The 15,327-nt window shown below is 46.1% G+C and overlaps 1 protein-coding gene across 2 annotated transcripts in view; it reads right to left on the bottom strand.

Annotated features, from left to right (window-relative positions):
- The window catches only part of GPM6B (glycoprotein M6B), a 110,107-nt gene extending 99,175 nt beyond the window's left edge, over nucleotides 1–10,932 (bottom strand). For both annotated transcript variants that reach the window (XM_048934674.1, XM_048934679.1), the window contains exon 1: nucleotides 10,753–10,932. In XM_048934674.1, coding sequence (XP_048790631.1) covers nucleotides 10,753–10,756 — 4 coding nt within the window. In that variant the 5' untranslated portion in view covers nucleotides 10,757–10,932. The remainder of the gene's footprint in view (nucleotides 1–10,752) is intronic.
- Nucleotides 10,933–15,327: the final 4,395 nt, after the last annotated feature.

Raw genomic sequence — 15,327 nt, 5'->3', positions numbered from 1 at the left:
TCTTAACCACTATGAAAACAAACAACGGTGGAAAAAGACAACTACATAAATCCAGTACCAGATGGCACACCTACGTAGGGCATAGCACAAGGCAAGGCCATTGGGGCAGCCGGGCCATTGTCCTGGAGGTGAATTTCAAAAACAACTTTGGCAGCTTTCAGTGGGACCTGCCAGGAAAATGCTTTGGAAAACACACAGTATAGCTTCAGCACGATGGATGTTGACACATCTTGCTAGTTGTGGCCTAATAACAAGACAACCTTTTCTAAGACTTCATTTTCAACAGCTTTACTGCAGTTTTCTGATGAAAACCCATGTTCAAGCTTCCATAGTTTGAGATTAACTGTCTCATTCTCTTGCTTTTTCCTTAATTTCCTACGTATGTATACAGAAATTTCCTCAAAGCCAAAAGAACTGTAATGCAATAACTCCTACAAGTCCTATTTTGTTATGTAAGCATTTCAAATGACACGCTGCAGTGCTTCCTTTCACACCTCATTTTTGCACCCACAGCCCTATATCTTTAGAGTTTGGCTCCCACAAGGCAGTGGCAGCCATCAGTGAGCTCAGCAGCTTGTACCACTGCTCTGACAGCATCCCACCATAGTGCATGGTACAGGTTGGCCAAGCCCCTCCTCTTTCTACAGAGATGAACTGGCCTCGGTCAGGTGCTAACAGGTGATACCTAGGGGATACTACTGAAGGGAAGGGAAAGATTTCACAAAGTAAAATACTGGTAGAGTCAATAACCATGCCCTAATTCAAACCAGGCTCTTCTAAATCCGTTCAGGTTAATTTTAATTACTGTACAGCTCTTTCTGGGCATAAGCCAAAAGGGTTCACAGCAGAAACGCAGCAATCACTTAAGAAGCAGGAAGCTGCTGTGCTGATTCGGTGAGCATCATGACCTGAATTCATTAGTATGTAGTGCTGCACGTTTACTTAAATCATCTCCAGCTTCTGCAGTCCTGATCTTACACTGATGGTTGCCACAGCTGTGAGGAAGAGAAAGGGCGGTGGTAAAACCTCTCCTTGAACAGAGGGAAGTTTAGCATTATTGGTATTATTATTACCATAAAAGGAAAGAAGCTATGCAGCCTAGGCAGAACAGCACCAGACATTCACACTGAGTAACTCTTGCCCCACTGGGTATATGGTAGTTGTAACTGACTTCAATGCAAAGCCACCTCATCATGGAGCTTATTATAAGTGTAGGGTATGTCATGAGTATACACAAACTCAAGGAGGATCACTTTATCTAGTGCTACTGTTAGGCCTTTCATTGCCTCTGGGCAATAATAAGACATAAAGTAGACACTAAGAGAAGAAAATCTAGCCTTATTTTGCGCTCAATCCAGAAAGGATATACAGAAGGACCATCCTCCAAACCCCAGATGCTCTATATGTCTTATATGTTGTTGAGCCCCAAGAGCCCCTGATCACCCACCCCAGGGATGCCGACAGTGGGTACATAACTAAAGATGGCTGCTCTCCTCTCTTCCTTCATGTTCTGTACATCATTAACTTCAGCGCTTAAGAGAAACACAGTATATTTATTTCGGCAAGTCATGGTCAAGGAAGGAAGGAGGTTTTGAAGATAAAAAGAGTAAAAGCTCCTTAAAAACCTTGATGACATAGGGAAAGGATTTAAAATGAATAGCCAGCATCTCATGGCATGAAGCACCAACACGGAATGTCCTGCATGCCCTGGAATGCAGGCTGTTGACAGCAAGGTGCTCCCCCCAGCTGTCCTGTGCAGGACAGAGAGAGGTACACAGCAGCTGTCCTGCCTAAAGCTTTAAGCTTCACAGCTTTGGCTTCCACCAGAAGAGGAAAGACTCTGATGGAAGTCCACTTGTGACTACAGAAGTCATGTGAGAGCCCACGAGCCAAATCCTCAGACTCCATGGAGCGGTTAGGATCAATTCAGATTTGGGATACTGTTGTGATGTCAGAAAGTTATCCCGATGCCAAGAAAATACTACCAACATGGAAAATAAAGCATTTTTCTCTTATGCTTAAACTCAACTGAGAAGAAAACTCTCCATAAAGATATAACAGTCTGATGCAAATGCTAAGCACAAGTGTTGGAGCAATGAAACATATGCAGTGAAAAGCTTGACATATTTTCTGAGCAAGGCAACAGAAAACACTTCATTTACAAGGTACATGCCCTAACAGAAGGGACGTTTCACACGTACAGAAGAAGGCAGACTACTGACCAAATGGAAAGTGGGCACAGCAGTCACGCTTTTCCTGATGAAAGCAAAAAGGCATGTTTTCCTCCTACTATTCTTACCATCCTCTTCCCTAAAAAAAACCAAAGAGTTAAGGATCAAATATTTTCATGAGGATGACAGTAGGTGAGAACTTAAGCAGGCATGATTGCATTTTCTGAATTTCCAAACCTGCATTATATCAGAGGAAGGAACACTTCAGGATGGTGGCTGCTAACAGCGTCTCCCCTATTGCATGTCCTTACGAAGCCCATGGTAGGAGCTCCCCAAGGAATTCTGCACAGGGACTCATTTAGCACACCAGAGCAAAAAGGAGCAGAGATACTAAGTTTCCAAGCAGCTGCTGTGTGGTCTTTTTAATTATTATTATTTATTTGGTTGTTGTTTGTTTCTTTTGAAAACAGAAACTCAGGGTTTACTTCCACTCTCATCCTTTAGTTAAATTGTGAAATCGTGGCATCATAGAATTCTTTGAGTTGGAAGGGACCTTTAAAGGTCATCTAGTCCAACTCCCCCATTTTCAACCACGTTGAAAAAGAAGGAATATTCCCAATTCTCAAACTCATTGGAACAGAATTCTTTCTAAGGAGTGAGGCAGACTTCAGCTGACTTCCATTAATGTGGAGGGTCCTTCTACACACAAGAAACAGCAATCTTACTAATTTTACTAATAAACTATAAAAAAAAAAAAAAAAAGTTCTGTTCAACCAGAAGCATTTTGTCAGAGGAAGAAACGGACAGCTGAATGCAGTAGTACATTCCTCATTTCTTTTCTTTGTGTGTGCTTATAACAACAGAAAAGATTCAGCATATTCAGTAATTAACATATTTATACACTAGGCTTTAGCAACAGCTGGGGCATCCCCATTAGCCTTGGCAGCCACACTTAATATTCCACGTGTACCATGCCCTCCAGAAGAGAAACACAGGCCCTTAATGGCCCTCCAGGAAATCCCTTCCTTCTGATTTGAGAGAGCATCTTCTGACATTCTGTTTATTTTAAAACTGTTTCTCCCAACCTTCCCACTGTTTTCTTTCTCCAACAGGGGTACGCCGTATGCTTTCAAGCAGATGACAGCTAGCTGCTATCACAGAGAGATGTCATCCACAGAAAGCACATCTGCACGTGCCAAGCACATCGCCTGCCTGGGCCACAGCAGCTCTCACCTACTGCTCGTGGCACGTGTGTGCAAACACAGCAAGTGCCTCAGCCATCAGTCTGCTGAGAGAGCATTCAATGGAGGATCGAGTGTCGACACAGAACCGTCCAAAAGGCAGGAGGAGACGGATCAGATAAAATCTGCCATTACATGAGGAAAAACAACGAGGAAAACAAAACCGTGGAATTACTACACACAAGGGAGTACGCTCACTCACACTGCAACTACGGGATCGGCGTGAGCCAGAAGGAGAAATAAACAAAACCAGTGGTCTCCAGGAAAGGAGCATGTAAGAGCACCTATAAAAAAAGCAGGGGTAATAGGGACTGAGAACAGCTTACCCACAGATGTGCACCCTGCATACAAATCTCAAAAGAGAAGCATATCAGGAGGGAAGGACAGGGCTTGGCCATGAGGTCCAATGCTTCCTCTTCTCTGTGAGAAACAGCCTAACCCACGCCAGGGAGCTGATTTAACGGGGAACACACGGGACTGTTTGCAAGAAAATTGCCATGGGAAGCCCCAGAAAATCCAGAAATAAACTTTCACAAGAAAAAGAAATATTTTAATGAAATCTACAGGCTATTTGAAGCTAAACTCATTCCAGTCTTGATGAAAGCTGTTACCTCATTACAGCTTTCTTTTATTTCCACCCACTCCTCAAATAGTTACCTTCAGTCTGTCACGGCTGCTCTAAATTATTAGCACTTTCAAGTGACTTTTCTCCTTCCTGATTCTTTTCAGCCCCTCTTACAGGAATAAGAGGAATCCAATATGTGGTAGATTACCACAACTTCTCAAATGTGGTGTTGCAAGCATATTAGTGGCAGATAGGACCAAAAAACCTCGTAGCAGAATTTGAAAAGGAAGTTAAAGAGCAAATATCTATTATAGGCTTTCTATAGCTCAAATTCGAGAAGAAAAACAGGTATTTTTCAAACCATTTAAAAATAATTTAAAGGGGGAACTAAAAATAACAGGCTATAAAAACAAAATTACTTACCCGGCTATTTTTCATGCCAAGTCATTACAGTTTCTACATGCTAGCTGAAACGTGGAATTTTCATCATACAATTACTGTGCATGAGAAATTGCTATTTTAATTTCAGTCTGGAATGGGTAGCCCTGGCCAAATCAGTCAAGCAAAGCCCGCTCATTGTACTTGCTTACATCAAATTCTGGTTTAATGGAACATTTATCAGCTTTAGCACCTACTAACTTTATTGGCTGGGGAGCAGGCAATAACAGATTATGCAATGGGTTTTGTTATATTCCCCTGGTGCGGTATGAGAAGTATCTGAGATTTCCAGAGTCCTGGCTTTTGCACCAGCCCCCGTCACAGAGCCGGAGCAGATGTTGTAGGAAGTGTTGTTGTTTGGGCCACCTTACAAATCGTGGGCTCTTGACAGATGTGCTGGAGCAGCTCCCTGTGCCTGCACCATGAGTTCTCGGCTTCACGTACTCCCACTAGTCAGCTCTTACTCCCAAAGTTTTGGCTTCTTTTTGTAATGCACGTCTAAGCAGCTCAAGAAAACTGTTTGATTTCCCATGAGGGAAGTTCTATGTGGCAAACTTATTTTCAGCTGTGTTACTAGCAAATACAACAACACTTCTTACACTTCAGTTTGGGGAAGAGCATGACTTTTACGTCAATGCAGTTTGGGCAATATCAGCATTAGTCTACATGTAAACAGGAATCAACTAAAGTCTCTTAGAATCACTTAAAAAGAAAAAAAAAAACAAAAAAACAACCAAGCAAACAAACAAAAAAACCCATGGCCTTTTAACATAAAGCACTGAAGATCCAGGCCACTGTTCTAGTTCATACTTGCATGGTATTTGTAGGCGTGATGCATTCAGGACTTTTCTGCAGTAAATCCCAAGTGAAGTTCCTAGAACCTAGGATTTAATCAGCTGTAAAAAGACATCTTAACTTGAACAAAACACTAATTTCAATTGCAAAATCACACAATCACAGAATCTCTGGGTTGGAAGGGACCTCACAGCCCACCCAGCCCCAACACCTATTGTGGGCAGGGCTGCCCTCCACCAGCTCAGGCTGCCCAGGGCCCCATCCAACCTGGCCTTGAGCGCCTCTAGGGATGGGGCACCACAGTTCTTACCACCCTCTGTGTACAGAAATTTCCTCCTCCTCCTCCCCCTGACCAAAGTCTCCCCTCTTTTAGTTTAAAGCCATTTCCCCTCATCCTGTCACTATCTGCCTGTGTAAAAACTCCAACTCCCTTCTGTTTAATAAGCCTTCTTCAATTGCTGGAAGGCCACAATGAGGTCTCCCCAGTCTTCTCCAGGCTCAACAAGCCCAGTTCCCTCAACCTTTCTTCACAGGAGAGGTGCTCCAGCCCTCTGATCACCTTCATGACCTTTTCTGGACCCACTCCAACAGCTCTGCATCCTTCTGATGTTGTAGGTCCCATTCCTGAATGCAGTATTCCACCTCACAGGCCTCACAAAGGCAGAGCAAAGGGGTATAATTCCCTCCCTCTCTCAGCTGCCACCCTTCTTACAATGGAACCCTGGATACAGTTGGCCTCCCAAGCCTGAAGCGCATGCTCCTGGCTCACATCAAGCTTTTAGTCCACCAAAAAAATAATTGCAGTGCACCAGAAAGCAAAGCACACATAAACCTAGAGAATTTAAAAATCTCAGTGCAAAATCACTTTTGAAAAGAAGCCAAGTTTCAAGATCACCAGGCCACCTGTGGCAGCTTTGTTCCCACTTGCTCTGCAGTTTATCTTGCGCACACTCCCTGTATCTTAGGATTAGAAGCCTCAAAGAATCTTCTAGTGTGCAAGCTGACAAAAACATACATTACAAGGTAGAGTAAAACATATATTGGAGAGCTCAAGTTAGCTCCCACTTACTGGCAGGATGAGGAAGGCAGATTCTTCCTCGATTAGCCATCAGCAGCAGGCTGCACAGCTCCAGTCCAGCAAACACTGATAAGCTCAAATATATGTTTCCAATATTAACAAAACCAGCATGCTACTCAAAACATAATCCTCCTCTGGCCACACTCCCATCGTTTACTCTGTTTCACAGATCTCCCCGGACACCAGACCAGTCGTACTCTTAACACCAGGTGTGCTTCCTGACCGGCAGCGCCCAAATCAGCAGGAGAATGGCAATGGCTGTTCTATGCTCTCATTCAAATGCTAAAACAAGCCAACAAACAAAAAAAAAACCCACACTACATAAAATTATGAGAACCATATCTTAAACTGGATATCCAAATCAGTTTGAACCTTCAAGAAGTTCATCATTCACGTCCCCACTACCTGTGAATCATAGTCCTTCTTGAAATTTTTTCACCCCAGGCCAAAAAACAAAAACAAAAACAAAAAAACCACACAAAGCAAAAACACATTCCTGAAAGCCACTTTCTTTACATATTCCTGCAGGCTAAAACTTCCAAGCACCACGCGCATTCAGGGATCAAAGAGTAAAACAAACACACACAAATGGTGCACAGCGAAGCACTGTTTTGCATCGCTCAATGGCTCTGATTCAAGCACACCTTTCTATTAATGAAACTAAGCTCCATTCACACTTTGAAATTGCTGCTAGACAAATAGCTCAAAAAAAAAAAAAAAAAAATGGAGAACAAAAGATCTTGAATTCTCAAAGTTCTCTGCACAGCTTGCAAATGTTTCCCAGGCCACAACTCTAGTGCAACCTTTTGAGCCTAAAAACCAAGAGACAAGTAATTGTGGAGAAGGAGACTGCCAAAGCACTAAAACAGCAATAGAAAGTAGTAGAGCAGTGAGCATTAAGCACACGATGTGAGCTGTTAGAATGAGCAGTCAACCTCTCCTCATTCCCACTGCTTTTTGCTGTGCTTACATGGGATGGTAATGGGACATGCTGAAGGGCACAGCTCAGCCAAGGCCACCCCACCACAAGTTCACATCTAATTGCAGAAGAAGGGCAAGAAGAAGTCCAGGAGACTAGGATCCAGCCCAGGCACTGTAACCAGGTGTCAACTCCCTCCAGGCCACACTGCATTGCCTATAACCTGGATGATGCCACTCTACCACTCCATGGCTCTTTGGGTTGTCCTTCACCCTCTGTGGATATTTATGGTGCAGTCTTCCCAGTGCCAGCTTCTGGATCCTTACAGAGTGCAGCAGGCTCATCTGTGACCTGTGTACTTGTTACATCTCAGTTGCTCCTGGCTGTCAGAGACAGCCTTTCCTCAGACTTGCCTGCCACAACTCAAAGCCAAGCTCACCTGCTCCAGCTCTCATCACTCCCAGATTGCACAGGGCAAGGAAGCGTGCTATGACATCAAGCACAATGGGTGCAAGGCGTACTGAGAACAGGGCTTCCCTTTGCTCATCTTCAATTCATTTTAACTTAGTCCAAAATACATTTAGGGCTAACTCTTGGTTTTGAGAGTAATGACTCTGGTAGCATGAGTCCTGAAAAACAATGGCTGCTGAACAAATACCATATGAAAAAATGATGCTTGCAACACCACAACTACTGGCAGGAAAGCACAGGAGTCCTGAGAGAGAAATGGAGAGAAATAATGCAATGCTTTAAGTGCTTTAAATACTGGATGTGACATATAGGTTTCAGCTGGTTGAAGAAAGTCTAGAGATACACTGAAGGCAGCAGATAATCAAAGCACTCCTACTGCTCAGCTCTTCAGGGGGTGAAATCCTTAACCAGGAGTATATTTTGGAAATATAACATTTCCAGATCCGCCTGATGTATCATCATCCACAGAGGGGACAGCAGATGTCCTGTATCATTGAACCATACGCTTTGAAAAAGAGCAAGAGAGAACCTGTAAATAGGGTGAAACCTCAAATTATTTAGGAGACTGGGAAACAGCTGAAATTCACAACGTCTTCTTCTCCATTTCTTCCTCAGACAGGAAAGTTTACATCGAGAAGGCAAATTTCAGCACTTTTCAGTAGCCTTAAACGGGTCTCGTGGAGACAGGGAAAGGATGGCAGTATAAAATTTTACACTTCTCCAGTTAAATATATTTGAGAGGTGTAAGATTTAATAGAATATGGACTACAAGACCTTGTAATTGAAATCTAGCCATCCTTAATGACCAATAGTAATCAGATTTTACTATTACCGAGACACACAAAAGACTTCAGCTCCCACCTGGACAAAGTGAGTAGCTGACAGAAAGAAAGAGGCCTGATTTTCTCTCAGGATTTGCCCCAGCTGATTATAATAAGAAAGCCTAGCTTGTGGAATATCTGAACCTCCTGTGAAGACACTTTACAGCAAGGTGAGGACTTGGTTCCATGCGTGGAAAGAGTATGTAAGGTGCTCCTGAAGTTGACAGGGATGGTCCACGCTGGGCATGGGCCACTGCTGGGAGAGGGGGGCATCACTCCAAGCTGCTGGAGCCCTGGCACCCCACAGGCTGGTTGTTGCCACAGAGCGGTCATGGGCACAGCATCCAAGGGGAGGCACACAAGGCAGGCATTGCTCCACCTCTGCTAGCAGCAGTTTGGTGGAGAAGAAAGAAGAAAAGTTATAAAGCTATAGGATTACAGTCATTCATGTACTGCTTTTCAAGGTTTCAGAACAAAGCTGTTTTGCAGTTTAAGTTCATTTTGTAAAGCATTGCCCACATCTCCCAGGTGAGGCACACTGCAATATCAAGGCGGCTGTTGGAGCAAAGGATGCACAAAGCACCACGGTGGTTAGTAATGACAACCCTAGAGTCAATGTGAACCATAAATGTTGGTAACTACAAGCCCAACTTTTCCAAAGCACTGAGTGAGCCAATAGCCCAACGCACTCCATGGCAGCAACTCCAAGATGGAAAAGAAATCAGTCACGGCAGGCCAGCCTAGCACAAAAGTTTTGCACAAGTAAGGACAATTCAAAGGGTCCTAATTAGAAACAGCCAAACACATCCTCGTGATTGAGACAGGAGGCTACAAACCAGCCCTGGTCCCACAGCCCCGGCTGTGGTGAGGCTGTTACGCAACACGCCAACAACGCACTGCATTCACCACGGACCAGTTTGCTGCTACAAAGGCTCCATTGCTGTGAGCTCTGTTTGCAACATCCCATCCGAGGATGTCCCTGCACTCGGTGGGTCACAGCACAGCCACCCATGGGCTCAGTGCTGCTAAGCCAAAAAGCTGGCAGGCACAGGTCCTTAGGCCACTGTCACCAGCAAGGAGTTCAATATGTGCTTCTTTCTTTCCAGTCCTCTTTTCTCAGCTGTTCCATGAAGGACAACACACCCACTGGGACAACCTGTACAATGCCTGCACACCAAAGGCCCATGACTCGTGAGGATGTGTTGGGGTTCTTCTGAGTTTTCAGCACAGTAATACCGATTGGCTTCTTCAAGATGAACCACCTTTGAAGACCTGGAGCAGCTTTTTGGTTTTGAAAGCTGAGCCAGTTACTGCACAGACAAAGCTATCTAACAAAATGCACACTCTCACACCTCAAATGAGATGCTGTGATCCAGAGAAGGCTTCTCTTTCACTAACAACACACTGCAAAACTCTTCTCCCCCTCTCCTCCCCTCCCATCCCCACCCTGAGATCCCTCTGACATCAATCCACAGCAGCAAAGCAAAAGCCTATGTTAAGAGAAGGACAACAGATGCAGGACTGGCTGTAACTTCACAGCTTCAGTTAATATCAATTTCAGAAGTGGACACAGTGGAACAGTCTAAGAAATGACTACGGGAATGCACACACAAAACCCGAGCCTGTCAGTACATACAAATAATTCAGCTGCTTGCTGTATCGCAGCTGAGCAGCGGGAAGAGTCAGTGCCGTAACACATATCTAAAGGGTGTTGGAAACTTCGGCACAGCTCAGTAACGGGGCCACAGTGCCGCAGGAGCCAGAGCCCAAACCGGTTAATAAGCCGTTAGAAAGTAAGGAATGAGGTGATGCGAATTAATTTAACTAAGTAGCAACCGTAGGAATTCTGTCAGCTCCCCTTGGCTGGGCAATTAAATTCTCTTTTATTCCTTCCCTCTTAATTAATACCGGAGGCAGCGCCACAGAGGCGCGCTGTTACACAGGGACGCGCTGAGCGCTGCGCACCGCTCGGGCACCGCGGCGCTTCCCGCCCGCCCAACTTCCCCGCGGTCCGATTCATTCCGTGCACTGCCGCTCGCTCGGGGGGAGACCGGGGACGGCCGGGCGGGCTGCAGCGCCCGCACTCAGCTCCTGCCGCACGCCCGAGGAAGCCTCCAAACCCCCGCCCGACCCCGAGCTTCTCCTCCTTCACGCGGGGCTCAACCGGGGACGGCACCGCTTCCCAGGACCCCAAGGGCGCTGAGGCCGGCGAGCCCCCCGCACCTGCCCCCTCCTCCAGCCCGGCTCGCTTACCCATGGCTGGCTCCGGTCTCCCGAGCCGTGCGGGGCGCTGCGGGGAGCAGGCGGGCGTTCGCCGTGCCGGGCTGGGCTGAGCCGGGCTGGGCTGGGCGGGAAGCGCGGCGGAGAACAGCGGCCGCAGCTTCACACACTGCCGGGCTCCGCTCGCCTCGGGCAGCTGCGGCGCGGCCGGAGGGGCGGAGACGGCCCCGCCCGCACCGCCCGGGGGCCCGGCCCGGCTCGGCCCGGGGCAGGGAGGCGGAGCGCCGCCCCGCGACAGCGCCGGGCACTGCTGCTAGAACAGCGCTTCGGCCGCTCGAGGGGGGTCTTGGTTCCTCTGGGGGAAATGGGAAGGCAGCCCCAAGAAACAACGGGGTGGGCTGGAAGTGTCCGCGGGCGCATGGAACCCTTCCACGTTCAGATGCGATGGAGGCAGAAGTCGTCGTGTTGCCCAGTTCTGCCCCATGCCAACAGGTGTGAGGCAGAGCAGCAAGGTCAGAGCTCCTCCCAGCCATGCTGACATTCTGGGTTTGACCACCATATTCCACCATTAAATTCAGAGGAGGTTCAGTTTGGATATCAGGAAATGTTTCTTCTCGTAAAGAGCAGTGAGGCAGTGGCACGGGCTGCCCAGGGAGGTGGTGGAGTCACCATCCCTGGAGGTGTTCAAGAACCGTGTGGATGTGGCACTGAGGGATGTGGTTAGTGGGCATGGTGTGATGAATTGGTGGTTGGACTAGGTGATCTTACTGGTCTTTTCTAACCTTAATGATTCTGTGATCTGGTGAACAAGCACCCTTGTCATGTCCTCTTCATTGTATTCTGCACAGCTGTGCCAAAGGTAGGCCTGTACATGAAATCATTGAGAGAATGGTTTGAGTTGGAAGGGACCCTTAGAGGTTCAAGGATGGGGCATCTGCATCTCTTTGGGCAACTTGTTCCAGTGCCATACAACCCTTACTGTTAAAAAAGCCTTTCCTTATGTCCGATCTAAATCTTCCCTCTTTTAGTTTGGAACTGTTTTCCCTTGTCCTATTACAACAGACTCTACTAAACAGTCTGTCCCCTTCTTTCTTAAAGCTCCTCTTTAAATACTGAATGTCTCCACAAAACTTTGAACTCTTTTCCCAGCAGAAGTAAGCCATTTTATAGAGAGAGGAAAATATCTTACCCAAGCTTGTCACTGGCAAGCTGTTCCCAGTCTTCTCGGGATTCAAAGCAGATGAGCTACACAGCATTGAATAAGAAGATCATGATGGAAATGACACTGATTTGCACTAAATAGCACTGAAGTCATTGAATCATTAAGGTTGGAAAATGCATGTAAGATCACCTACTCCAACCACCAGCTCATCCCCCCCCATGCCCGCTATGTCCCTCAGTGCCACATCCACACATTTCTTGCACACCTGCAGGGACAAAATCCAGAAGGAGCTGAAGGCAAGTGGTAACAGCACCCTGCTGTGTTCAGTTTAGTGTCGGGAGCAGTTGATTCTGGTTCTGGCTGTGCTTGTGTTCATGGGCATCCTTGCTCTGCAGAAAGCCAAGGGCCATCTTGCATCCCAGAAGCTGACCAACACAGCCAATGCCAGCTGCTGAGTATGTGGGCTTGCTGCAAAGCAGGGGGGAAGAATTCCTATAAGATGTGCTAAGGAGAGAGGCCCGCCTTCCTTGATGAGCCATCCCCAGGACTGCTGTTCGTTTTCCCTCCAGAACACAGCAGAGAGCAGCTGTCCAAATATTGGCCACAGCTCTGCAGTCAGTGGGGATTTCCACTTGCAGATCCCAAGTCTGGGGTGCAGAGGAGAGTATGGGGCTGGGGTCTAGGCTTGCAGCTCCTCAACCTGAAGGAAGGGACAGCACTCAGCGAGGCCAGGAAGTCAGGACCACGGGGGGCAGGAACGCTTGGCTTCTGCAGGACAGCACATCAGAACTGTGATGCCTGCAGAAATAGCTACTGGTTACACAGTCTGTGCTCCACACCCTCACACTTATATCCAGTGCTTAAAGGAAAAGAGAGACAGGCAGAGAGGTGTGCGGCTTCTCAGCGAGCCCTGGTGGCCAAGCAACTCCTCCATGCGGAGTCGTTTTGGAAGCCAGATTAATCCCACACTCCAGGCACCAAGGGGTAACAGCGGGACCTAGTTCTGTTGCAAGCTGGAACTGTAAAGGGCAGAGTGAAGGCTGCAATTCTGTGCTGATTGATGTAAGTTATTGCCTATGCTGGGTGCTTGAAACCTTTTCCATAGCCTGGATAACAAACCGCAAACATTTCTGTGTTTGCTAACAGTGGACTCAGTGGTTACTTAAGAATATTTCTTCTGACTACAGCACCAGTGGTGCCAATGGACAGCAGTCATTTCCAATTTCCAGAGGGTTGGAGTACATAGGGAGCCTCTCATGCTTGATTTTACAAAACCACAGTAAATCTCCAAAACCATGTAAAACCAGAGGCTTACGAGCCAGCCTCCCTTTTAATGCTATCACCAGTGCATTTTGGGTTTAAGGGAAGCAGAAGTGCTAACATCCGATTTTAGTTCTCTGTCTTCTCTGTGGCCTTCCTCTATGGATTTGGCACTCCTCTCTGTCCTGAGCTCCTGAGATTCCCTCGCAGCCAAGGCCTGCTGGGGCCCTTCTCTCCCATGTGATCTCCTGCTCACAGCGGCGCTACAGAAGCCATGGATGTTAAAGAGAAATAAGATGACAATTGAATCTCTTCATACTGTCATCTGCGTGCAATGGAGCAGTGACCTTTCTGTGCTTTGAACTCAGCATCTCGGTGTAGATTAAGGAGAATGACTCACGCTCTCCTGTGTCCTTTGTACCTTTTATGTGAAGTTGATCTGCTTTAGATTCCCACTGCTGCTACCAAAGCCCCTTCTCAGTGCTTTCTACACAGAGCTGCTTGGAAAGTTCATATAGCAAAATGCTGAGGAAAATGGTTCAGATCATTGGCCCTGTGTAGTTTGGGGAAAAAGAGGGAAAAGGAAAGATGAAAAGCGAGAAGTGGTTTGGTAGTTTAGCTAGCATGTACAAGTCCTCTCCTGGAAATTAACATTCACTTACAATAGCACATGGAATAGATATTGTTCAAAATCAAAACTGTTTCTTATTACCAAGAGGTCACATTTTCAGCAACCGTTCCTCAATATGTAAATATCAGCAGTGATTGCTTTAGAATAGATATAATTATATATTCAGCAGAATGCATAATTTTTCCCAATGAGCCGATGTTAATTTTGTCTGAAAATTAGTGATTACCACTTTGGTGTTAATTACAGAGTGCTAAATACATCCTTAGTGTTAAAAGATAGACTTCTCTGTTTCATACAGCCCAAGTTGATGGTGAAATAGCTAGTGTGATTTAGTGATTTTAATAAATAGAAGGTATTGTAAATGAAGGATAATGCTTTGATCAGGACTTCTGGCAACTCAGGAGTCATCTTTCACTTAATGGCTCTGCATGCTTGGCCTTACTTGCTCTGTATTTTACTCTTATGTCCGTGGGTTCCGTGGCACAGGCTGCCCAGGGAGGTGGTGGAGTCACTGTCTCTGGAGTTGTTCAGGAACCATGTGGATGTGGCACTGAGGGACATGATTAGTGGGCATGGTGTGATGGATTGGTGGTTGGACTAGGTGATCTTAGAGGGCTTTTCCAACTTTAATTGATTCTATGATTCTATGAGAGAACTGAGTTTAGAGAGAGCAACAGAAAGAGGACAGAAGAATCAGGCACGGTGTTTCTTATTCTGAATGCACACACTTGCTTCTATACCTTCAACTCTCTGTGCTTTTTAGCTGGTAGGGAGCCATGAAGGAGGTAATGTGAGGTCTGAAAGTGGGTGGATGGTCTCAGTAAAGCATTACACGGAGTGGGAAGCTTGTGAGTGAAAAGATCTCTGAAGACTGAAGTCTGTTATACAGAACAAACACATGCTGGTATGAATTTCCTCCAAAGTGGAGCCCACCTGCTTTCATCCTCCCTTTATGAATCTGTGAAATGTGGATGGAAAACCTTGACAACCCCTCCTCCAAAGGAGGAGAGAAAAATCTGGCCTCCTCACAGTGGAATGATCCCAGTAAAGGCATTCTTCCACAGGCTTCATTTTAAAACGTTTAGGTTCAAAAATGCATTTGAGTTTGGCCAAAGATGTCAGGTTTGATCTAACAGGCTTGGGTGTAAACATTTATTGGAGTGCTTTGTCACATTATTGCTGTGTTGTGAAGTAAGGGTCCTGTAGGCTGGAGAGGCCACTCTACTGTCTTTAGGAGGAGCTGACTCAGATGTATGAATTATCCAGCACTTTGATTAGTACCAGAGGGGAGATCTGAACGTGGAATAGTTTGCAAATGGAGAAACCAGACGGGGGCAATATGCATACCCATACGACATCAGTATTCAACTTCAGAGCAACTTCTGTGTGAGCATATATGTGCTCATTGCAATATCCTGAAAATAATTGCATACATATGTACAACAGCCACACCCTCCAGCACTATCAATAGACTTAACCTAAGTTTTATGTTGAGTCGCAAATTAACGGAATGGACTTTATTTCAGGAGTGTTGAACACATGGCTGCCATCCAAC

Source organism: Lagopus muta, chromosome 1 (assembly GCF_023343835.1).
Source record: "Lagopus muta isolate bLagMut1 chromosome 1, bLagMut1 primary, whole genome shotgun sequence".
Taxonomy (NCBI): Eukaryota; Metazoa; Chordata; class Aves; order Galliformes; family Phasianidae; genus Lagopus; species Lagopus muta.
Note: the sequence above shows the minus strand (reverse complement) of the source record. Positions and strands in the feature narration are given on the sequence as shown.